Source organism: Mustela lutreola, chromosome 7 (assembly GCF_030435805.1).
Source record: "Mustela lutreola isolate mMusLut2 chromosome 7, mMusLut2.pri, whole genome shotgun sequence".
Lineage (NCBI taxonomy): Eukaryota > Metazoa > Chordata > Mammalia > Carnivora > Mustelidae > Mustela > Mustela lutreola.
Window position 1 is genome coordinate 19,167,020 of NC_081296.1, and position 25,228 is coordinate 19,192,247.

At 36.0% G+C, this 25,228-nt stretch overlaps 1 protein-coding gene across 1 annotated transcript in view; it reads left to right on the forward strand.

The window, feature by feature from the left end:
- LOC131835660 (myocyte-specific enhancer factor 2A-like) overlaps positions 1-25,228 on the forward strand; it is a 143,520-nt gene that overhangs the window by 24,740 nt on the left and 93,552 nt on the right. The window contains 1 exon segment of the mRNA XM_059180093.1: positions 10,562-10,765. Within this exon segment, the coding sequence (XP_059036076.1) occupies positions 10,562-10,765 (204 nt within the window).

The following is a 25,228-nucleotide window of genomic DNA, read 5'->3' on the forward strand; positions in this document are numbered from 1 at the left end:
TCAATTACAGTTTAGGTTTTTTTACCTTGGTATTTCTTTTTGTGATAGTTTCTGCTGTGGCTCTGGTAATTTATGATTTTCTCTATCTGCCCATCTGTGTCCAATTTGGAGAGCAGAAATTACTCCGCGACCTCAGTACTGCGGGATCTAAAAGAGTTGTTGATGTTCAGATTGCTCAGTTTGTTTACACAAATAACATGGAGGGTAAATAACATGCTGGGTCAACCAGGAAATCAAAGAGGAAATGAAAATACATGGAAATAAATGAAAATGAAAGCACAATGGTCCAAAATCTTTAGGATTCAGCGAAAGCTGTTCTGAGAGGGAAGTTTGTAGCAGTGCAGGACTACCTGAAGAAACAAGAAAAATGCCAAATAAACAACCTAACCTTACCTCTACAAGAGGTAGGGGGGAAATAAAAGAACAAAGACAGTAGAAGGAAGGAAATAATCTAGCACAGAGAGAAATAAAATAGAGACTTCAAAAAACAACAACAACAACAACAACCAAGAAAGATTAATGAAACTAAGAGCTGGCTCTTTGAAGAGAGCAACAAAATTGATAACCCTTTAGCCAGACTCATGAAGAAAAAAGAATAATCAAATAAATGAAATCATAAATGAAGGAAGAGAAATAACAACTGACACCTCAAAAATGTAAAAGATTATAAGAGAATATTATGAAAAATGGTATGCCAACAAAATTGGCCAACCCATAAGAAATAGTTAAATTTCTAGAAACATACAACCTACCCTAACTGGAACAGGAAGAAATTAAAAAAAAAAAAAAAAAAATCTGAACAGAATGATTATTAGCAATGAAATTAAATCAGTAATCAGAAACTCCCGACAAATAAAAACACAGGATCAGATGGCTTCACAGGTGAATTCTACAAAAGATTTAAAGAGTTAATACTTATTATTTTCAGAGTATTTTTTAAGACTAGAAGAGGAGAGAAGGCTTCCAAATTCATGCTATGAAGTCGACATTACCCTGATAACCAAAACCAAATAAAGGCACTACAAAGAAAGAAAAATAACAGGCCAGTATCTCTGAATGAACATCGATGCCAAAATTCCTCAACAAGAAGATATTAGCAAACTGAATCCAACAATACATTTTAAAAAATCATTTACCATGATGAAGTGAGATTTATTTCAGGGATTCAAGAGGGTTTTGTATGGGTCATTATTCACAAATCAATTACTGTGACATACCACATTAATAAGAGAAATGTGGAAACCATCTGATTATCTCAATAGATGCAGAAAAAGCATTCGGCAAAGTACAACATCCATTCATGATACAAACTCTCAACAGACTAGGTCTAGAGGGATCATACCTCAACATAATAAAAGCAGTATATGAAAAACTCATACCTAACCTCTTACTCAATGGTGAAAACCAGAGTTTTTCCTCTAAGACCAGGAATAAGACAGGAATGTCCATTCTCATTACTTTTATTCAAAAAGACATCTAAATTGGTAAGGAAGAGGTAAAGCTGTCACTCTTTGCAGATGGCATGGTGTACTGTATGTAAAAAACCCTAAAGACTCCACTAAAGAAACTCCAAGAACTGATAAATTCAGTCAGTCCTAGGATACAAGATTAATATACAGAAACCTGTTATATTTGTATACACAATAATGAAGCAGTAGAAAGATAAAGAAAACAGTCACACTTAAAACTACACCAAAAATAATAAAATATTTAGGAATAAATTCAACCAAGGAAGGGAAAGATTTCTACTTTGAAAACCATAAAACACTGATGAAAGAAATTTAAAAGTTACCCAAACACATGTAAAGATACTTCTTGTTTATGGATTGGAAGAACAAAAATTTTTCAAATGTCCATACTACCAAAAGTAATCTAGAGATTTAATGCAATCCTTTTCAAAATACCAACATTTTTCACAGACCAGAACAAATAATCTTGTAATTTGTATGGAGCCACAAAATTCTCCAAATAGCCAAAGCAGTCTTGAGAAAAAACAGCAAAGCTGGAGATATCCCAGTTTCAGATTTCAAGATATACTGCAAAGCTGTAGTAATAAAAAACTGTGCTATTGGCACTAAAATAGACGTATAGATAATGGAACAGAATAGAGAGTCCAGAAAGAAACCCATGCTTATATGGTCAATCTGCAATAAGAGAGGCAAGAATCGACGATGGGGAGAAGACAGTCTCTTCAACAGATGGTGCTGGGAAAACTGGACAGCTACATGCAAAAGAATAAAGCTGGGCCACTGTCTGAAAACATACACAAAATTTAAATGGATTAAAGATCTAAATGTGAGACTCAAAACCATAAAATTCCTAAAAGAAAACACAGGCACTAATTTCTTTGAAATCAATTGTAGAAACAGTTTTCTAGATGTCTCCTAAGGGAAGGGAAACAAAAGTAAAAATAAACGATTGGGACTGTATCAGAATAAAAAGCTTTTGCATAGCAAAGGAAACTATGAACAAAACAAGGCAACCCACTGAATGGGACTTCTCCCATTTATTTACAAATAAATATTTAAATAAATATTCATATACTTACAAATGAATATATTTGTAAATGATATATCCAACAGGGGGTTCATATCCAAAATATATAAAGAACTTAGATCAATACTATAAAAAAAAACAAACAATCTGATTAGAACATGAGGCAAAGGACCTGAATAGACATTTTTCCAAAGAAGACCTCCAGATGGCCAGCAGACACATGAACAACATCGCTAATTATCAGGATAATGCAAATCAAAACCACAATGAGAGATCACCTTAATAATCTGTCAGAATGGCTAGAATCAAAGAGACAAGAAATAACAAGTGTTAGTGAGGATGTGAAGAAAAAGGAACCCTTGTGCACTATTGGTGGGAATGTAGATTGGTGCAGCCACTATGGAAAATAGTGTGGAAACTTCTCAAAAAATTAAAAATGAACTACTTTATGATCCAGGAATCACACTGCTGGGTAATTTACCCAAGGAAAACAAAACCACTAATTCACACAAAAAATTTATATATCCCTATGTTTATTGCAGCATTATTTATAGTAGCCAAGATAAGGAAGCAAATCAAGTGTCCACTGACTGAAGAGTGGATGAAGAAGGTAAAGATAAAGAAGATATTGAGATTAATATAAAGAAGATATTTAAAAATTATATATAGTATATATATACACACATACATACATGCAGTGGAATATTATTCAGCCATAAAAAAGAATGTAGATGGAGCTAAAGGGAAAAATGCTAAGTGAAATAAGGTAGACAGAAACATAAATATTATATGATTTCGCTCATATGTCGAATTTGAAAAACAAAACAAATGAATAAGAGACAAAATAGACAAATACAGAGAACAAACTGGTGGATGCCAGGAGGCAGGTGAGGTGGGTGGGAAATAGATGAAAGGGATTGAGAGTATACTTATACTGATGAACACAGAGTAATATTTAGGATTGTTGAATTAAAAAAAAAAAAATTCAACAGTAAAGATAGACCGAAATACATAGCATGTAAGAATCTTTGCAGGCACTTGGAATCTTAAATATAGATAGTCTTTGAGATATGGTGTGCCACCCTTGTTAAATTCAGAGAATTATATGAGTCCCAGATTTGATAACAAAATCCAGAAAACTATTTAGGGTAAAACAGATTTCTCTCAATATATAAAGGTAATGAGGTTTTTTTTAGGTTAGGCTTTTAGTCCTATTTTTTTTTTCTTTATAGTGATGGTAGTACAGGAGTAAAATGATGATTTAAAATTTGTGTTTATTTTGGCTACATATCACAGAAATAGTGATACTTTAAGGATTATTAAAATTTGACAATAGTTAGAATAAAATATCTAATGTGTTTGATGTAATTTATAAACCCATTTCATGATGTATTCAAAATACTGAAGGGGAAGAATCTACAGCCAAGAATTCTCTATCCATCAAGACTATCATTCAAGGGCACCTGGGTGGCTCAGGGGGTTAAGCCTCTGCCTTCGTCTCAGGTCATGATCTCAGGGTCCTGAGATTGAGTCCCGCATCGGGCTCTCTGCTCAGCAGAGAGCCTGCTTCCTCCTCTCTTGCTCTGTCTGCCTCTCTGCCTCCTTGTGATCTCTGTCTGTCAAATAAATAAATAAAATTTTAAAAGAAAAAGATTATCATTCAAAATACCATTTTACCTTTAAGTGGGAAGAGTTTCCCAGACAAAAGTGAAGATTCATGACCCCCCTAAACCAGCCCTGCAAGAAATATTAAAAGGTACTCTTAAGTGCAAAAGAGAGACCAAAAGTGAGAGAGGACAGGAAAGGATGGGGGGAATTCTTAGTAATCAAGGTAATGAGGACTGCATAAATCCTGATTCACTCAACATAATTTCCAAAAATAATCCACACAGAAAAGCATGAAGAACAAATACAATTGTATGAAACCTACAACCTTGGCGCAACTAGAAAGCAAATGATGTCCAAATTTGTTTTAGCTTTAGGGAAATATTACCAACTTACAGTGTGTTATTTTTTCTTTAACTTCTGCAGGTCTTTCACATGAGCAAGCATACTTAAGGAAAAACAGTGTGGAAGGGAGAAGAGACTTTGTGACTATCTAAAGTTGATTTGAAATCATTACTAAAAAAGGGAAGTCTATCCTAATAAGTACAAAAATTCTGAAAAATACTACTTGTAGGTCAAACAGACCAGCGGTAAAGGACTTAAAATTTATGTGATATTTAAGGAAGTGGTCTTGGGAGGGTAACTGTTTGGGGGAGAAGAGGGCTTTTATAAAGGAAGACAGAGGTAATCATTTGGAAAATGTTTTTTTTTTTTTTTTAAAGATTTTTTTTTATTTATTTATTTGACAGACAGAGATCACAAGTAGGCAGAGAGGCAGGCAGAGAGAGAGAGAGGGAAGCAGGCCCCCTGCAGAGCAGAGAGCCCAATGTGGGGCTCGATCCCAGATCCCTGGGATCATGACCCGAGCCGAAGGCAGTGGCTTAAGCCACTGAGCCACCCAGGCGCCCCTGGAAAATGTTTTTTGAATGGAAAAGAAGGGAAGAGATACAGTAATCCTTCAAGATAAATTAAAAAAAAAGTACAAAAAAGATATTGAATGATATCAGAACTCCTCTCCCTCCTGCTGATCCCTTAAAAAAAAGCTTCCATTAAAGAGACCATACTGAATGATCCATCCTCCCACTGCCAGTTCTTTCCACTGCAATTCATTGAGGCCAGTAATTTTCACGTATACAAACTACTATAAAGAAGAAAACGAAAAGATGATTTATAGCTGTTCAGGTGATGAAGTTGTTGTCCACAAACAATGGAAAAGTGGAAAAAAACCTGTAAAATGATAACTCCAAGCTGAAACCATTCTCCATAAATAAGTGTTTAGAAATGTGACAGATGAAAAAAATCATTATTCAGAATTTGGAAATACTAAGAATAGAGTTGGATTTTTTCCAAAGGTATAGATAAAACAAAGTGATTAAACTGCAGAAAGAAAAATAAAAAGATAACATTATATCAAAACAAAGATTAAATTACACAGTGACCATAGAAGACTAGATTCAAGTGAAATCTTAAAAAGATTACTGAAGGAGGGGCGCCTGGGTGGCTCAGTGGGTTAAAGCCTCTGCCTTCGGCTCGGGTCATGATCCCAGCGTCCTGGGATCAAGCCCCACATCGAGCTCTCTGCTCAGCAGGGAGCCTGCTTCCTCCTCTCTCTCTGCCTGCCTCTCTGCTTACTTGTGGTCTCTGTCAAATAAATAAATAAAATCTTTAAAAAAAAAAAAGATTACTGAAGGAAAGCAGGAGATAACTAAGTGAATGGAAATGAGATAAGATTGTTCAGGGGGTTAGGGAGAAGGTGTTTGAAAAGGGAGGTATATTAGAGAGGTCCAGTTTACATATAATTCCTTGGAGCATCTCACTGTGCCTGCAAGTTCAGAGAATATTGGGAACATGTCAGATGGACACAGAAGATAGCATAGTGGATCTCTCATTGGTAAAATCAAAAACAATTTAAACATCAAAAGAAAAAAGGTAATGATTATAATGCATTGAATAAGGTAGCCTATAAGTTGATATGGACATGAATGAGTAAATGCATACATGGAGGAAAAGCAACCTGTCTTATAAAATGCAATTAGTAGTAAATGTAGATATAATGTATTATGAAATTAGAAAATCCCTATTTGACAACCACCATAGTAATTTTTAGGCAAGAATCGTGAATGGATTAATGGATCAGTTAAAGTTTGATAAGTAGGATATTTACATAGAAATTTTAAGAAAACACTTACTAATTACAAGGGGGGAAATTGTGACTTTATAAGGGAAAAATCTTGACAGACTCTATCTTAACCAAGTTAACATTACCAGTTGGGACAGATAGATGTCATGTGGATTTTCATGGGAGAGATTGTGGACAGAACATCACTTCTAAGTTGTTCCTGCCAAAAACGTAGTCTAAAGGTAATCAGAAAGAAACATTAGACAAAGTCAAATTGAGAGATATGACAATATAAATATAGCCTGTATTCTGCACAAGTACGAAGGTCCTGAAAGACAAAGACTGAGGAAATATTTCAGATTAAAGAGGTTGCAGTTTTCAGAAAGCAACAGCTAATTCTGGATTGGATCCTGCACTAGCAGGGGGGAAAAGGAAATTAGGAATAATTGAGAAATTTGAATAAGGTTTGTAGATTATAGTGCTATATCCTTGTTTTCTGATTTTGATAATTGTGTTTTTCTTTGTTTTTAAGAAAATATTTAGGGGCAAAGGGACCGTATAACCTCTACTTTAGTTTGTCCAAAGGATTCAGGAAAAAAAGTGTGTGTGTGTGTGTGTGTGTGTGTGTGTGTGTGTGTGTTTTATTTAGGGAAGGCAGTCATGGTAAAATGTTAACAGTTGGGGAGTTTGGTTGAAGAGAAATGAAAAATGTGGAATATAAAGTTAATTTTATGTTACTAATTTCATATAAGCTGCTAGCAGTAAACCAGTGTTTTAGACTAAATGCTATAGATAAAATGAAAAAATACTTTATTTATGAAAGTTGAAAGTGAAATATTAATATTTCTAGTTTTCAATGTTATGTCTTTGGGGTCATCCTTGAAATATAAGTGTGTTCTTGTACACATTTTTCTAATTACTGGGAAAGCTCTTTTAGACCTGTAGTAAGTTGGAGTAATAGAGAGGACATTGTTATAAATCGAGTCCCTTCCTCTACTAACTCCTTCCTTCACCTTGAACTCCTTCTTATTGTTAACTTAGAAGAAATATTTTTGAATAAGTATTTTTGGAAAGGATAATAGGGACTGGCATACTCTTTTTACTGATAGTGAACTATAGTTTGTTGTTGTTGTTATTTTACTGATAGTGAACTATAGTTTTTTCTTTTGTTTTAAGATTTTCTTTATTTGAGAGAAAGAGAGAGAACACGAGCAGGGGGAGGGGCAAAGGGAGAAGCAGACTCCTGGCTGAGCAGGGAGCCTGATGTGGGGCTCGATCCCAGGATCCTGGGATCAAGACCTAAGCCAAAGGCAGATTGAGACACACAGGCACCCCTATAGTTTTTATTTTAACAAATTTTCTCTAATCATGCTTAATGGATATTGTGAAGCCGCATTATTTGTCTCAATTTTCATGCTTTTTCATAGCTCACTTAATTTGCAAGCCTTAATTTAGAGTAAGAATTGTTCTTGGAATAAATACTTTGTTGATTGTCATTTTCTTTCTCTTCTTCAGTATTAGAAGTATGGGAAAACATTTCTGACTAAACCTTTGCTAAACTCAGAATTTTAGTACAGCAGGTACATCTAGGTGCATCTCAAAACATAACTGATTTCAAGTTCAGTGCTTAAATAAGGGTATTCTTATATTCATTATATTCATAAAGTGGTATGATACAAGGCCAGGATTCTAAGAAACAGTGTCACAATCATTAATGAAAGCTTAAAACTTTCTAATGACAAATATTATGTAAACAAAGTTGGTATATAAGTGGGAAATTTTGGAAAGTATTTGTAAAACATAGTTAATATAGCTAAGGAGCTTTTACTTAGATAAGTAAAAAAAAAAAAAAAAAAATCACAAAGTATGAAATGGCCAAAAGATGGGCAATATAGAGAAAGCAAATCCCAAATGACAACAAATATAAGAAAAATATATCTAACAATTACTAGTTAGGAAATGCATATTAAAGAAATGAGATTTTTATTTTACATCTATCATACTAACAAAACAGTTGTAACATTTATATGAAAAAATTATGAAAGAGTCCATTAGTATACCATTTGACATAGAGGCATATCCACAAGGTGTGGTTGAATGACTAAAATAAAATAAAGAGTATTGATAGAGTCCCTGTTTTATCAAATGCTGACAAAATCCCTTATTATGTATACATGTATATATGAATATGGTTATATGATCTTGCATAAAAATGTGGAATGAAAAATACTAAGTGAAAAACACTGGTTAAGGGGTTTATTTTGGTTCAGGGGAAAGTAGGGAGGCAAGTATAAAACACTATTTCCATATATATATGCACTTATATAAAATATATATTTGTGTATTTATATTGTAAGGCTTTTTTTTAAAGATTAATTAATAATAGATTTATTTTCACAAGGTGAGAAAAGGAACCATTAGGCACATGTAGTGTTAAGAGTGTTCCACAAGGAGGGAAAATAGAAAAGTTCCCAGGGAGGAAAGTAGCTGGTGGTTAAGGAAGACACACACACATGCACAAAAGCACACACACAGACACATGAATGAGGCTTACTATGTAAAGGAGAGTGATGGGAAATAACTTCAGAGAGATAGTTTGAAGCCAGATAATTTATTTTGTTTACTTAATGAGTTTGGATATTACTTCCAGTGCAGAAAAAAAGCTCTAAACTTCTACTTAAATAATTTGATGTATGTTTTAAAAATATCACTTGGTTATCCAAAGGATACGGGCATAGTCATTTGAAGGGCACATGCATGTCAGTGAGGGAAGAAAAGACCTGAGAATAGACTGTAACAAAGGGGTGAGGTAAGTGGACTGCAGGACTGGATGCAGGTTAAAAAATTTCTGGAGAGAGGATACAAAGCAGGAGAGCTAGATAGGAGGCAAAGTGGAATACATGAAATTGAGATTTTGGAGGTGATGTTGATGAAGTTCTAGAACCTAGATGAGGTTCGGTGGGCTGAGGTCTGGAGCCGATGACCAAGAAAGAATTCTTGAGACATCATTGGTGCAGAATGGTGGTTTATTAAAGCACGGGGACAGGACCTGTGGGCAGGAAGAGCTGCTGCCCCGGGTTGTGGGGATGGCAGGGTATATATACCCTGCGGTTGGGGGAAGGTGAGGGGGAGGAAGGTTTCAATGGAGTTTTCATATGCTAAGGAGGGCCTATAAGGTGCCAGGATGTCCCAGGCCTACCTGAGGCCTTGCCCTGGTGACTTGATCAATGTTGTCTTTAGACCAGCCATTAACATTAAGATAGTTGGGAGACTTTTTGGTGGGGTGTCACAATCCTGCTCTCAATCGTCTTTGTTAGTGAGATTTAGGACATTTGTAAGCCAAGGGAGACTCCTGTCTAGCAGGATTGTGCTCTGCAAGTTAACCATTTGCTTATTGTTCATGGCAGTCAGGGCTGCCTGAGGGATGCTACACATATACTGAGCGGGAGCAGATGGAGAGGGGGGTGCAAGGCGCCAGGTTTTGCTTTGTCTTCAGCCAGCCTCATGCTCCCTCATCAATGTGATTATTGGTGGTGGCAGAGTTAAAGGTGTGACAGTAGGAGTGGGTGTTTAACATAGGGTGGATGTGGATCATTTGGAGGTTGGGGATGTTTTTGCAACGATTTTTTTTTTTTTTTAAACTGGGATACTGAAGTCACCAGTTATAAGAGTAGGGCTGGAAAGGGAAGTACCAGGTGAAAGATATCAGTATATGAGGGGGTCACATGGTGCCCTTCACGAGGACAGTTATTGAGTGGTTTAAGTTTCATGGTGTGAGCTTCAAAATACCTGGGGCTTTTGAAGGGGAAGGAAGGAAAAATAACTTGTAAGATAGAATACGGAGCAAAAAGGACTTACTTATCTTTCCCGCTCTTGAGCATAATAGATGTAATATTTAAAATAGACCAACAAATATTAGTCTCTGTTTGAGAGGACTTCAGGTGACAGGTTTCAGTTGGAAACTGGGAGAATATTCAAAGAAAAATTTGAGGACACTGGGGAATTTGTTGACCCTAGACTGTGAATTTTACACTGGATGATAAGGGCCCAGTGGTCAACTGTGTCCTCTTGTTTTCTGCGTTCTGCAGCAGACTGGCAGCCAGGGATAAAGGAAAACTTCCTCAGGAGAGTGCTTTCTGAGGAATTAGAAGTTAAACGTGGAACACTAGTCTTGTGGCAGATGGGGGAGTAAGAGGCTCATGTGGAACGTGAGGCTACGAACCTTTTTCAGCTGTGGAATCTGACTCAGGATTAAAAGAGGCCTCATCTTTAGGTAGCCTGTATTCAAGTACTGCTAATGCTTTTACTAAAAATATACCTTTTTTTTCTTTGATCGTCTAGGTTACTTTTACAAAGAGAAAGTTTGGATTAATGAAGAAAGCCTATGAACTTAGTGTGCTCTGTGATTGTGAAATAGCACTCATCATTTTCAACAGCTCTAACAAACTGTTTCAGTATGCCAGCACTGACATGGACAAAGTTCTTCTCAAGTATACAGAGTATAATGAACCTCATGAAAGCAGAACCAACTCGGATATTGTTGAGGTAACACATATATCTAGTAATGCCTGAGTTGCAGACATGATTATTTCTTCCCTTTAGTAACTTTTAACTGTCAGATTGCTTCACATCCACATTTCAAATCCATTGTATATATATATAAAATACATAAAAATATTTAAAAACATATATTTTATTATATAAATATAAATATAAATATAAATATATATATATATAATTTATTTTTTTCTCCAACTCATTTCCTGGGGTGATCTGATTATTGTATAATAATGTATATATATTTTTTATCCAAATCATTTGTTACAAGGATCTGATTATTGCTCTGTCATGACCCACTTAGGCTATAAACATATCCTGTTTACTGAGACAAAATTAGGCTATTGTACTGTGTAGAGCAGTATAATACAGCATGTTATCTATGATTATTTTGTATGCATTTTAAATTAATATTATAAGAAACTATATCACTTGGGATAGTATGAAGTTACAGTGTTAATATGCCTTAATCATTTCGTTGCATCAGTGACTACCCACAATTTTAAACACTAATGAAATGGAAGAAAATGACAAAAATAATACTTCTATTTTGTGAATATTATTTTAGTTGTGGGGTGGGGAGAGATTCTTCACTTTTTTTTTTTCCCTCCTTATCTGTTGTCCTTCAGTATTTCTAATAATTCTGCCAACCTAATTAAAGTGAAAATAAAAGGAATTTTTTGGAATTATTTCCATCTTACTCAGAAATAGGTTTTAAAGCAAAACCTTCAAAAAGGAGAATCTGTATGCCTTCCCCTATAATTCTTTTCTGCTGTAAAATATTTTTATAAAAGATAATTTTCCATTTATATTTCTAATGACATTTTAAATTAGCTTAATACTTTTGTCTTTTTTGTTTACATTTAGAGATTCTGTTTCATTTTTATTCAAAAAAGGAAATTTTTTCCCCCACTACTTCAAAAGTTACATACTTTGGCTTAGTTTTTATATTAGAAGACTATTTCAGTAAATTAGGGATTTCCTTGTGAAAATACTAAAACCATGTGAAACGATGCGGAATTAACCACAAAGGAAGAAATTAAATCCTAATGTAGATTTTATTTGAGTAATTAAAATTAAGATAAAGATTCTTTAACTATTGTAGTGTACAGGAAGCTAATTTACCTGCCTCCACTGATGAAATGCATTTTAAATTTCCTCTATACCCTATTACTCTACTGCAACTGAAAGACCCACGGATCGGTCTTTCACAACCATTCATTTTTGGACAGTAATTGATTTAGTTTGTTACTGCGGGGGAAAAAAAATCTGCTACTTATAGTTAAAAAAAACCTCTGTTACTTTTTAGCAGTTAATCAGTTGTTTGCAGTGAGAAGTAAAAGCATCTTCTATTACAGCTACAACTCATCTCTGTTGCTTGTTCCCCACAGTTTTATTTAAATGGCTCTTTGCTATGAACATCCCCTGAAATGTGTATGAAGTGTTCGATTTTGCTTTTGTGGTTCACTTCAGTTAAACAACATGGTTATGTAGCCAAACCCCTTAATGCAGTTGTGATTGTATCAATTTTAAGTTACTTTATATTAGCATTTATGGTATATCTTAATCACTTATGTGCGGTATAAAAATTAGACCCTTTCCCTATTAAACCATAATTCACTTTGAATTATGATTTTGTAAATTATGAGATCATTATTCAGGTAATCTTTTATCAGAGACTTCATAACTGGATTCCCTTGAAATGGAGAATGTCCCTGGTGCGTTTAATTTAAAATGACATCTTATTTTAAAAATCTTTGTATCTTATCAAACGCTCCACTGCCTAAGTCAAAGAAATAGAGTTGACTTTAATAATGCCAACAAATAGATAATTCAAGCTAGTTTCATTGTAGAAGGCAACCACCTCCTTAACCCTAACTACTCTGCTCTTTCATTGCAGCAGTTGTTGTTCTTGGCCCCCGGAAGTTGAGGGTACTTCGCACAGCCTAAAGTTTACTTCCTTAGAGAATATGAAGAATATAGTCTGATTTAATCCTCACAGAATTTTCAAACTACCTCAGTCTTCATCTCTGTTGTGGTCAGCAATCAAAGTGTAAGAGAGTAAATCCCAAACATGTTTTAGCAGTCTCCTATATTACAGTTTACTTTAGTGTGAAGGGAAACTTCGCAGGTCAATTATCAATTGGGAGTTGAATGTTTTCTTTTTAAGTGAATTTCTTAGATACAAGTGAACATGAATATTATGTGGAGTTCTGAATTATATAAATACAGTGGGTAGAAGACATATTGGCTTATAAGGGATAAATTTGTTGGTAGGATAAATTATAAGGCTGAATTTACTTTGTATGTGAAGCTGACTGAATTAACCTTCATTATAAAAGGATGGTGGTTATCCTAGATACTCTTTCTTCCACATATAAATGTAATGGAACTGCAGCTGAAGGAGCAGGAGGCTGGCTGAGGACAAAGCAAAGGCTGGCACCTTGCACCCCCCCCTTCACCCGCTCCCCTCCATATGTGTAACATTCCTCAGGCACCCCTGACTGCCATAAAACGATAAATAGTTAACTTGCAGAGATCACAGTCTCTGGTGGTCTTTTAAGGTGGGGGTAATATTCAATTGGCATTTCACAGCCTCACTAGTGGTGTGCATGTGTCTGAGTTCCTTTTATCAGTGGTGGTGATGGCTTATACTAAGGGAGCTATGAAGATTATTGTGAACCAAACTAAAATTATAGGATAAGAGTAATGACAGATACATATAGAACTTCCTATGGGCCAGGCATTTCCAAGTGCTTTACAAATATCTCATTTAAAGATACTTTTAGAATACCATTGTAAGTACTTTTTTCATATAGTGTTTCATATAGTTTCCTTTCAAACAGTTGTAGTCATTGGAAGCACATTTTTGTCCATTTAACAGAAATATTCGAGGGGTTCCTGTGTGCCATGGAGTCTGCAGAGTGATGTTATTTAATGATTTCTGACTCAGGCGCCAAGACTATTCTTTCTACGCATAGTTTTGTAAACCAGTGATGATGAAGTTCTAGAACCTAGGTGAGGTTTGGTGGGCTGAGGTCCGGAGCCGATGACCAAGAAAGAATTCTTGAGACATCTTTGGTGCAAAATGGTGGTTTATTAAAGCACGGGGACAGGACCCATGGGCAGGAAGAGCTGCTGCTCCGGGTTGTGAGGGATGGCAGGTTATGTACCCTGCTGTTGGGGGAAGGTGAGGGGAAGGGAGGGGTCAGTGGAGTTTTCATATGCTAAAGAGGGCCTACAAGGTGCCAGGATGTTCCAGGCCTGCCTGAGGCCTTGCCCTTGCTGCTGGATCAATGTTGTCTTTAGACCAGCCATTAACATTAAGATCTTTGGGAGACTTTTTGGTGGGGTGTCACAATCCTGCTCTCAATCGTCTTTGTTAGTGAGATTTAGGACATTTGTAAGCCAAGGGAGACTCCTGTCTAGCAGGATTGTGAGCTCTGCAAGTTAACTATTTGCTTATTGTTCATGGCAGTCAGGGCTGCCTGAGGGATGCTACACTTATGGAGGGGAAAGGGTGAAGAGGGGAGGGGGTGCAAGGTGCCAGCTCTTGCTTTGTCCTCAGCCAGCCTCCTGCTCCCTCATCAGTGAGATACACTTGTACCAACTGAAGATTTTTTATCTGTGAACGTCTAACAAATTGGTGTAATGTTCTGGGTGGCTGAAAAGCCATCTCCTGTGACTGAGTCCATCAGCTACAGTAAATGGAAGCATAAGTGACTCACTTTAGAGTGTTTCCTAATGCAATATGGTTGTCAGTGAGACTAACTGAAAACTTTGAGAATAACCTTCATAAGGCCTCTAACATGAATTCATTTATTTCCTATTGCATGTAAGTTGATGAAGTTCCAGAACCTAAGTCAGGTTCGGTGGGGTGAGGTTCGGAGCTGACGACTAAGGAAAGAATTCTTAAGACATCTTTGGTGCATAATGGTGGTTTATTAAAGCACGGGGACAGGACCCGTGGGCAGGAAGAGCTGCTGCCCCGGGTTGTGAGGAGTGGCTGGTTATATACACAGGAGTTGGGTAGGTGAGGACAAAGGGGTGTTCAGAAGGGCTATTGGGGCAAAGAATACTATCAGGATATTGAAGGCTTAGTTGCTATCAAGTAAAGACAATTGGGAGTCTCCTGGTGGAATGTTACATTCCTGCTATCAAGCATCCCTGTTAATGAGGTTTAGGTTTAGAAAAAATTTAACTTTATTTACTTTTCCTTCTACCTCTGCCTCCTTTGGTTTTTTATGGAGGGGAGGGTGACCTTAGGGATTGAGGAACTGAGTTCTGTGTCTTTGGAAATTGGGCAATTGATAAGGTAACTTCTTTGTTGTAAATCTCAAGGACATTTGCAAACCAAGGGAGACTCCTGCCTTGCAGGACTGTGATCTCTGCAAGTTAACTATTTATCATTTTGGGCAGTCAGGGGTGCCTGAGGAATGCTACACATATGGAGGGGAGCGGGTGAAGAGGGGGTGCAAGGCGCCAGCTTTTGCTTTGTCCTCAGCCAGCCTCCTGCTCCCTCATCAAGTTACTCTTTAAGATCAGTAGGATTTTACTTTCTCCCATATTGCTAAAAAGCGATACCTGCAAGGATGTACATGTATTAGGCCTATGGAATTAGATCTAGTATGTTTTTTGGGAACACAGTGAAAAAAATATATTAAAAGTAGTTGGTATTGAAATATTATGATGATAAACAGATATAAAGAAAGATATGGTTCTCACATTTTATCTATCTTTTGATTTTAACCTCAAATTTAAGAAACCCATATACAGAATGGTGTTCTATCTTTGCTGTCCCTTGTTTCACATTACTTATATTTTGAAACTAGTTTCTTAAAATTTTAACAATTATAATTGATAAAAAATAATTTCTCTATGGCTTTTAAAAAAAATCAACAGCATTTACATATTTTAAATTGCATTTAGATATTTTAAAGTCTGTAGTGTCTTGTAGGATGTAAATACCCCCTACATTCAGAAAGCTTAAATAAATGAAAATGGAAACTTACACATTAGTCAATTAGATAGTGTCATTAAGATAAACTTTATAAGAGACTTCATAACTGGATTTCTTTATAATGGAGAGTATTGCTGCTGTGTTAATGGGATCTTATTTGAAAATGCGTATACACTGCTTTTTAGGAGCTTATTCCTTTAAAAAATGAGTTTTACTATATTTACTATATTTCATTAGGAGACATTCTGTAAAGAATGTCATCAAAAATATACATTGTACCTCTCCATGTTATTAAGCATTGATAACAAAAATATGTGGCTTTTTGTTTGGTAATTTAGTTGAAATGTACAAAGGCAATGTTATAATCCCCCATCTTTCACTTTTCAATAAATTAAGATTTAAAAGCTCATGAACTGTAGTATGCAATTTGATAAGAACATTGGATTTGTTTTAGAGTATTAGAGAAACTAGCAATGAAAATCAGTTGGTTACCATTATTCATACACGTGTGTGTACATTGTGTTTACACTAAACAAAAGCCTAGGACCAATAAAACAGTTCTGCATCAAAATAAAAATGATGCTAAAGCCACAAAGCGAGGATTTTAGCAGCTGCTAGTAAATGCCTGAGAATAGTTTTGTATCTACTTTTCTCTTTCTTTCGCTTTGCAGGAATATTTGAAATATGATATATTCCAGTGTATAAATATTTTAAAAATAGTTATGACTTGGTGATATTGGAGAATATTCAGCAAATAGCTTATGTGGTGATTCTTATCACTGTGCTGTTATTTAAGAATGTAAGAGACCATGGCCATTTACCTCTTTAGTTAGTATCTTGTAAACTGTTCCCAGATAGAGGTATCTTCCTCATGACAGGAATACTGTAGTACTTAAAAGAAAAATTTCTCTTGTACTATCTTATTTGATCTTCATATCCAAGGTATGCTTTTTCAGAAGTGGGGATTGAGACTCCATTTGCCCAGAGTCATGTAGCAATTTAACAGCAGAAATAGGATTAGAATCTGGCATTGACATTATAGCCTCCCTTTGCTCCCCAGTTTATTGAATCCATTGGAGCTTTGGAATATTTCGCCATAAATGGATGAAGGTTTTTTTATATAAGTCAGTGATGTATACATAACATGTAGCAAACATTAATGAGTTTTCCTCAAAAATAACAGAAAATGAGTGGGGATAATTGTAGTAAGAATAGTAGATAACTTTTATCTAGTTGCTAATTTAGCCTGGTACCTTCTGGGGCTTTTACTTATTTCATCTGATTGAACCCTCTTACTGTCCTTATTTCACAGATGAGGAATTTGAGACACAGTGATAAAATAGGATGACAATAATTCGGATTCTAAAGAAAGAGAAAATCTGCTTTTTCAGAGTCTTACTCATTCCTCCGAATTTCAGATCACAAAGGAATTTAGAAATTACCAATATCTTAAAAAAGAGGAAGATAGGGAATCAATATAAGGTGCATCTACCAATTATTAAATAAAAAGAGCTGGTAGTGAAAGTTGACCATGGCAGGGATACATTATTTGAAAATCCGTGGCTCTCAGAGTATAGTACCTTGACCACCAGGAGCAGCATCATAAGAGAACTTTTAGAGATCTGAGGCTACTGAAGCAGAAACGCTGAGGGGAGGTCTGAGCAATCTTGTATGAACTCGAATTAACTTGTCCTAAGTGGTGTGAGCCCAAAAGCTTCAAGTTAACATGCAGTCCCTGGGCAGTGGTTATCCAGCTTCTTAAACATTTTTATTCCCAAGAATATCCCTGAAATCATTTTAAGCAATGAGCAAGAACAAAGTGTAACTTGTAAGACCTTCTAAGGAAGCAATCCAAAATAGCATGCCAATTTCGGTGTGAATTACAAACTAGGGGACACGTTTCCAGTGGGTTACCTTCTAACGGGTTACTTTCAATTCACTTCTGCATGGTTATAAGTGCTTCTTTGAATGTATATAGAGGGCCTGGTGCGGATGTGTGGGCCATGGACTACAGTTCCTCAGTTGAACAAAACAGAAAGATAAAAATGATTTTTGTCTCCTGAGATCATCTAGTACTGACCTTATAGAATCAGAAGCATCATTATACTTCGGTTTTCTGACAGTATTACAATGTTCTCAGAGAATCTTTCTGAGCCAATCAGTTTTTTTTTTTTTTTTTTCTCCCCATGTTACAGATGAGGAATGGAACAGACAGGGAGTGTTTAAGAGGCTTGCCTAATGTTTTACAGCGCTGCAGTGGAGCGGCAGGGAAAGGGGAAAAATAATGAGACAACTGAAGACAAGACAAAGCTTCCCTCCACCTCCAGCCCCCTGCCCTGCTCTTTTATTCCTAACAGAGCCTGATGCAGCAGGATGGTGATTCACAGGGCGAGGCACGAAATCCTCATGGCCCTCCTCCTCTTCTCACTTGTCCTGCACCATCACCTCACGCAGCAGTCACCGTAGCTCTCGCAATTTCAGTTTGACTCTTTTTATTTTTACTATGTATTTGAATATTATTATTTATCATACAATTATTGGTTCTCACGTATGTGCTTTTTAAGGAACTGTGCATCTCTGCTTGTGATTTTTATTTTCTTGAGGTCAGATTTTTCTCCCATCGAAGATTGATGTTGCTGATATATGAACAGGAGTTCATGTGGGAAAGGGATGAGGGATCACTTTATAATACAGCTTACATTTCTCTACTGCATTTCTTGTGTTCATCGATGAATACCTATGTATCTTTTTCATGTCTCTTTGGGTCACAGATTGAGTGTTTTAGTAGTTACCATCAGTAAGTTGTTCTTTTTCCTCTGAAGTTCTTTGCTACATTAGCCACATTTTTGGCCAGTGAGAAAAAGGGTACAGAGGATTGGGGGAGTGATCAGAGCAAACTTCCTCTCGAGGTAACACCATCATCTTAGTTCTTTAAAGGACAGGGTTGGAGAGCAAAAAGGGTAGAAGAATGGTGTTCTAGCTCAAAGGGGCAGCTTATGTGGAAATTGGGAAATGAAACCTAGCACAGTTATTTTATGGAGTTAAAGTCAGCCAAGCATAGCTGTAGTAGTATAGTGTGAAGAGTGGAAATGGCCAAGACCTGGAAAGGAAACCAGATCCCAGGGAGGTGTATAAGGCCCTTGACTTTCTCCTGAAGGCTTGGGTAGCTATTGAAAGAGCTGTGTCTAGGTTTTATGGACTCCCTTCACTTCCCAAGCAGTACCTTGTGTTCAAATCACACTGTAATTTTGTTTGTTTGTTTGTTTTTGAAAGGGGTTGAAAAGGGAGGAGGAAAAGGGTAAAAATGTTGACTATAGTGCATTATTTTTACATTTTTAATTTATTGTACTGATACTTACCATACCATGTGCAAGGCATTGTGCCAGACACTGGGAATAAGTGGCCATATTTCTGTTTTCCTAAAAGCTATTTTATTATCTTTCTACAGAAGTTCTTTTGTTAGATACATTTCAGTATAGATTCAAGACACTTAGAATCTCAAGGTTTTGATGTTTCCCATCAAAGAGTAATCATTCAGCATATAAATACTATCTTACTATTAGAGTTATAAGCTTATTTAGTGCAAAAGATGCAGGGTACTTACCATGTTTAAGGATGTTCTGTGTATGCCTATAGAGTGAGAGATAGATAGAGTGTAAGTGATATTTCTCTTATAAAGTTGTAGCAAGTGCAGACATGCTTTTTTAATGGCCATTGAAACACATAGCTCTTCTTAAAATTAAGGAGACAATTTGTATAGTTTTTATATTTATTCTGATGTTATTTTTGTAGCTCAGCTTTGAGAGAAGCTCTAGAGATCTAGAGTCTAAAGAAAGGTATCTTTGTTTTTTTTAAGATTTTCTTTGTTTATTTGAGAGAGAAAGAGAGAGAATGTGTGCATAAGCAGGGGGAGCAGCAAAGGGAGAGGGAGAGAAGCAGGCTTCCCGCTGAGTAGGGAGCCTGATGCAGGGCTTGATCCCAGGACCCCAGGATCGTGACCTAAGCCAAAAGTAGACACAACCAACTGAGCTGACCAGGGACCCTGAGAGGTATCTTCTTGTCATAGATTAGTCATAATCCTACTTTTTAAATTTACAATTACACATTCAGTGCTTGACCTAATAAATGCTTCCAAATAGTAGTATGAACTTCCTTTATTTTGGAAAAGTAAGCATACCTTATAATTTTGTAGGTTTTGTTTGGTGTGTTGATTTGTGAATCAAATCAATTTTGGATATGTGCTTTGATACTTGTGTGTCCTAGGGATATTCTGTGAAGAATCTTATTGTATGTGTAGGCACACTGATATGTGATTTTATTTCTTACTCAAAGAATAGTTCCTAAAATTTTGATTTTAATTGATGGGCAGTAAAAGATCAGAAGTACGCTTTTAAGATTGTTTTTGAAATGTTAATGATTCTTGCAACTTGTTATGTAAACTACAAGTCTGAGTCTTAGAGAATAAACCAAAGCTTGAATTCATATTGGAATTTACCTCTTGTAATTTGACAGGGAGTATTGTTCTGTGCTGCTTTGTTTTTAGAGAAATTTTCATTCCATATAACTGCTTTGTTATTTTGTGGTAATTTCTGGGCTTGAGTTGTTATTTCCAAAGTCTCTTGAAAATCTCAAAAAGCTTATGTTCTGCAAAAAACCCTTAGAAATAGTAACTAGTATTTGTAAAGGAATTTTTAAAAAAACAGTTTGCTTTTTCATGCTACCAGTGGTCTTATAGGATTGTTCCATTGTATGATACAATTAAAATATTTTTAGTGCTATTTTCCATATGTGTTATAGTTGGATTAAGTTTTTAAAAATTGTTCTGTTAGTTTAAGGTATAAACAATCTATCAGTTATGTTCTGTACGACAACAGAAAGGAAGGGTTTTAGATGAAGATTTAGGCATTTTGTGAAAGGTGGTAATAATTCTCAAATTCTGTTATTTGAGACTTCACTGATTATGATCTAAAGTAAGTTTCTATATTTAGTATTTATAATTAGCATTTCTTTGCTATACTGATCTGTTATTTATTGAATATTTATGGTACCTATTTAATAGGAACAGAAAGTAGAATTAAAGTTCTAAATCCTGGGGCGCCTAGGTGGCTCAGTGGGTTAAAGCCTCTGCCTTCAGCTTGGATCATGAGCCTAGAGCCCTGGGATTGAGCCCCACATCTGGCTCTCTGCTCAGTGGGGAGCCTGCTTCCTCCTCTCTCTCTGCCTGCCTCTCTGCCTACTTGTGATCTCTCTCTATCAAATAGATAAATAAATCTTTAAAAAAAAAGTTCTAAATCTTGTGGGTATTCAGTATCAATTAAAATAATATATGCATACGCATTTTTTAAAAAAGATTTTTTATTTTTAAGTAATCTCTACATGCAACATGGGGCTCATACTCACAAGCCCAAGATCAAGAGTTGTATGCTCTACCGACTAACTCAGCCAGGCACCCCATGAAAGCACTTTGAAAACTCTTTTGTATTAGGTTGTTTCTGATTACAAGCAACAAAGACCTGACTGAAACTCACCTTTAAAATAAGGGTACTTGTTGGGGTGCCTGGGTGGCTCAATGGGTTAAAGCCTCTGCCTTTGGCTCAGGTCATGATTCCAGGGTCCTAGGATTGAGCCCCACATTGGGCTCTGTGCTCAGCAGGGAGCCTGCTTTCTCCTCTCTAGGTCTGCCTCTCTGCCTGCTCATGTCTGTCAAATAAATAAATTTATTAGCAAAGTCTTTGCTAAAGAACATCAATATTCTTCCCACTGGATTCCCAAAATCTTTTAAAATCTTTTTAGAAAATTAAAAATAAATAAAATAGGGGTACTTGTTATATCACATAACAAAAAATGCAGCAGTGTGGTAGAGATAAGGCTCTGCTCTGTTGAAGTAGGCACCAGGTTTCTGCCTTCTCTCAGGCATCAGCTTTGTCCTTATGCTGGCTGGTGCATATTGACAGTAGCAGCTCCCGATCTTACCTCTGCACATGGCATCATCTATAGCAGCATTACCCAATAGAACTTCTTGTGGTGATGGAAATGTTCTCTATTTGTGCTGTCCAGTAGTGGTAGGCATTAGTCATATGTAGCTGTTGAGCACTTGAAATAGAAATAGTGCCATTGAGAAACTGTATTTTTAACTTGTCTACCATATTGTTAAGCACCAATATAAAGCATCAGAGATCTGTTGTGTCCTAGAGTTTTCACCAAATGTTCTGAAATTAACTCTGTTATGCTGGCTTGGATAACATGCTTCCACACTCCTCCCTGCAGTACACTAACATGGTAGCGAGGAGAAAATGGAAAGTGCTGATTGGCTTATTCTTGCTAGATACTCCACCTCTGAGAGGTACTATGAAGCTACATTGATCCAGAAAGTTTCTATTTTCATAGGTGGGGATAGACCTGTAGCTCAGTGGAACAGGGCACAGAGCTCAGAAACAGACCCATACATTCATGGTCAGTGGACGTTTGACAAAAGTGCTAAGGTTAATCAATGAGAAAAGGAAAGTCTTTTCAATAAATGATGCTAGAAAAGCTGGATATACATAAAGAATAAATAAACCTTAATATTACTACACATCATACACATGTCTGTGGAGTAAAGTGTTTGTATGGGTGAATAATAAAGGTGAGGAACAGACAGACTGGGTGTAGCTGATACAGTGCCTTGAATATCAGGCTGTGGTGTTTGACATTTGTCTTACAAGCATTGGGTAGCCTTTAGAGGTGTTTAAAAGTTTAGGTAGTCAAATAATTGTTACAAGAATACTAATCTGGCAGCAGATTACCAGCATTTTAAAGAGGTTTATAGCTTTTAAAAATAGACTACAGATCTCATCTTTTAATTATGATAGTCTTTAGTAATGTTGAGATTTTATGAAGAAGAATGCTGTTCCACTTAGTTTGAATGAGGAATGGTGATTAAAATGGTGGTTTAGACTGTGTCCTAAAGATTATGGAATATTGACATGTCATGCTTTTTCTTAATTGATCTATAAAAAAATTGAAGAGAGCATCATTTGTAGAAAAGGAAATGTTTAGAATTTACCCATAATGTGAATGTGATCAAGTATAAGTATAAATAAGCTTTGTAATGTGATCTCCCTTAATGTAACAATTTACAATATTTTTATTTAAAGTCATTATTTATTATGAAAAAGTGACCAAAGTTACTGTAAAAGGGAGTTTATTATGAGAAGGTTTGGAACCCTGATCTAGTTCTGTACTTCATTTAAATGATAAGAAAGCAGGAGTCCAAACAAAGCAAAGGACTGGTCCAAGATCTTACGAGTTTGCAGTGACAAAACCAAGACTTAAATAATGTTTTCTTGAAGACCCTGGGTCTATCTCAGAAAGTCTTTGCTAAAGAACATCAATATTCTTCCCACTGGATTCCCAAAAATCAGCACACAGCTTAATATTAACCTGTAAGGTTGAACTAAAAGCAGTGTTGCTTCCTTCAGTTAATTTATACTCTTAAAACTTTATCAGGGACACCTGGGTGGCGCAGTTGGTTGGGTGTCCAACTTGATTTTAAGTCAGGTCATGGTCTCAGGGTGACAGAATCAAGCCCCATGTTAGGCCCTGCACAGTGTGGAATCTTGCTTGAGATTCTCTGCTCCCCTGCCCCATACACACACTGTCTCTCTGTCTCAAATAAATCTTTAAATTAAAAAACAAAAAACAAATATCAGACGTTACCCAAAAGTGTTAAGGACAAAAAGCATGAAGTATGTTTAAATGGAAATAAAGTTCAAGAATGAAAGAATGTGATTCTCTTCACACTGTAATACTGGAAATACTGCCTTTATTGCTGTATTGCCCCCATCTTCCACATTGACTCCCACGATATATTATTTCCAACCTTTAGAAAAGTAAACAGACTTAAAAAGAAAAACATACAAGTGCTTCTGCTGTAATGCATTCCTGAAAAATCTCATAAACTCCAAAACCTGTGCAACGTTGTGTTTTGATCAACACAAACTAAAAAATAATTAGTAATTGAAAAGAGAATTTGAAGTGCTCAGTGAGACAGCTTAGTATGTAGTTAGTGGCTACCACAGTAGGTGTTATAAATGCACAGAATTGATTACTTGAGTAGAAGTGTTGGCAACATTTAATTAGAATGGAGATAGTGGATCTTAGGACAGTGCAGATGTCTGTGTAGCAATGAGCAATGGAAGGTGGGGGGGCTTGCCATTAAAGTGAGCATGGGAAATATTACAACCTTCATCAAGGCTGGGAATAGTCCTCTGAAGCCCTCATTTTCAATTTCTTTTTTTCTTTTTTTAAAAAGCTCTGGCTCTCAGGAGGCCTTTCTCCTTTCCTGCTAAAAGTTGCCACTTTCCTGGCTCCCCTTTCCTAGGAAAAATCCCCAGTGAACCAGAGTGACTTCTTTATACTGACACCATTCCCTATTTGTCAGTTTCATGGCACCTAATTTACATTCCAAAACACATTATAGTAGAGCAGACTGTATTGTTTAATCATAGAAAGAGTTTTGCTTTTTTTTTTTTAAAGCAAATTTATCAGCTAATATTCATCTGAATAAGCGGCTGCTGTGTAAAAGAAGATTTTTCTGGGTGTGGGGGGAGTTGTATTATTACTGGTTTCTTTTAAGGTACAAAAAATAGCTGTTTTCATAGATTCTATTGGCTTTTGTTTCATATAGTTCTGTTCAGTGCTAATCTTAATATACCTGGGTATAAGACTCAATAGGTGTGAATTCCAGTGTGATTATTCGTAATAATGGTAAAGATTTCTAGTGTTTTCTGCAACCTGCATAAAGTGCTTTCACACTACCTGATATCTTTATAAATTGTTGCCCCCCAAATCCTTCACTGTCATGTGAAATTGAATGATTGAATGTTCAGCAAGGCAACGTAGTTTAGCTAGTGGCTACCACAACGTAGACACATTTGAGATTAACTTTTTCTCTTTTTATTGAGATATAATTTTCAGACCATAAAGTTCACCATTTAAAATTATAGTTTTTAATGTATTCAAAAGTTTGTGCAACTGTGCACGCTAATTCCAGAACATTTTCATCAACCGTTCACAGTCATTTCCCAGCTCCCCTTACCTCCTCATCCTGGCAAACACTAATCTTTTTTGTGTGTCTATGAATTTGCCTATTCTGGATATTTCATATAAATGTTCTGTCTTGTGTCTAGCTTCTTCCATTCAGGATAATACTTCCAAGGTTCATTTATATTGTAGTATGTATCAATATATTATTCCATGGTTAAATGATATTCCATTGTATGGATAAACCATATTTTGTTTATCTAGTCATTCATTGATGGACATTGGGTTATTTCTACTTTTTGATTGCTACAAAAATGTGGCTCTGAATTTGTGTACAAGTTTGTATGGACATGTTTTCATTTTTCTTAGGTATCTACCTAAGAGTGGCATTGGCCAGTTTGTATGATAGCTCTGTGTTGAACTTTTTGAGGAACTTGACAGTGGAATTCTATGGAAAATGTGGGACT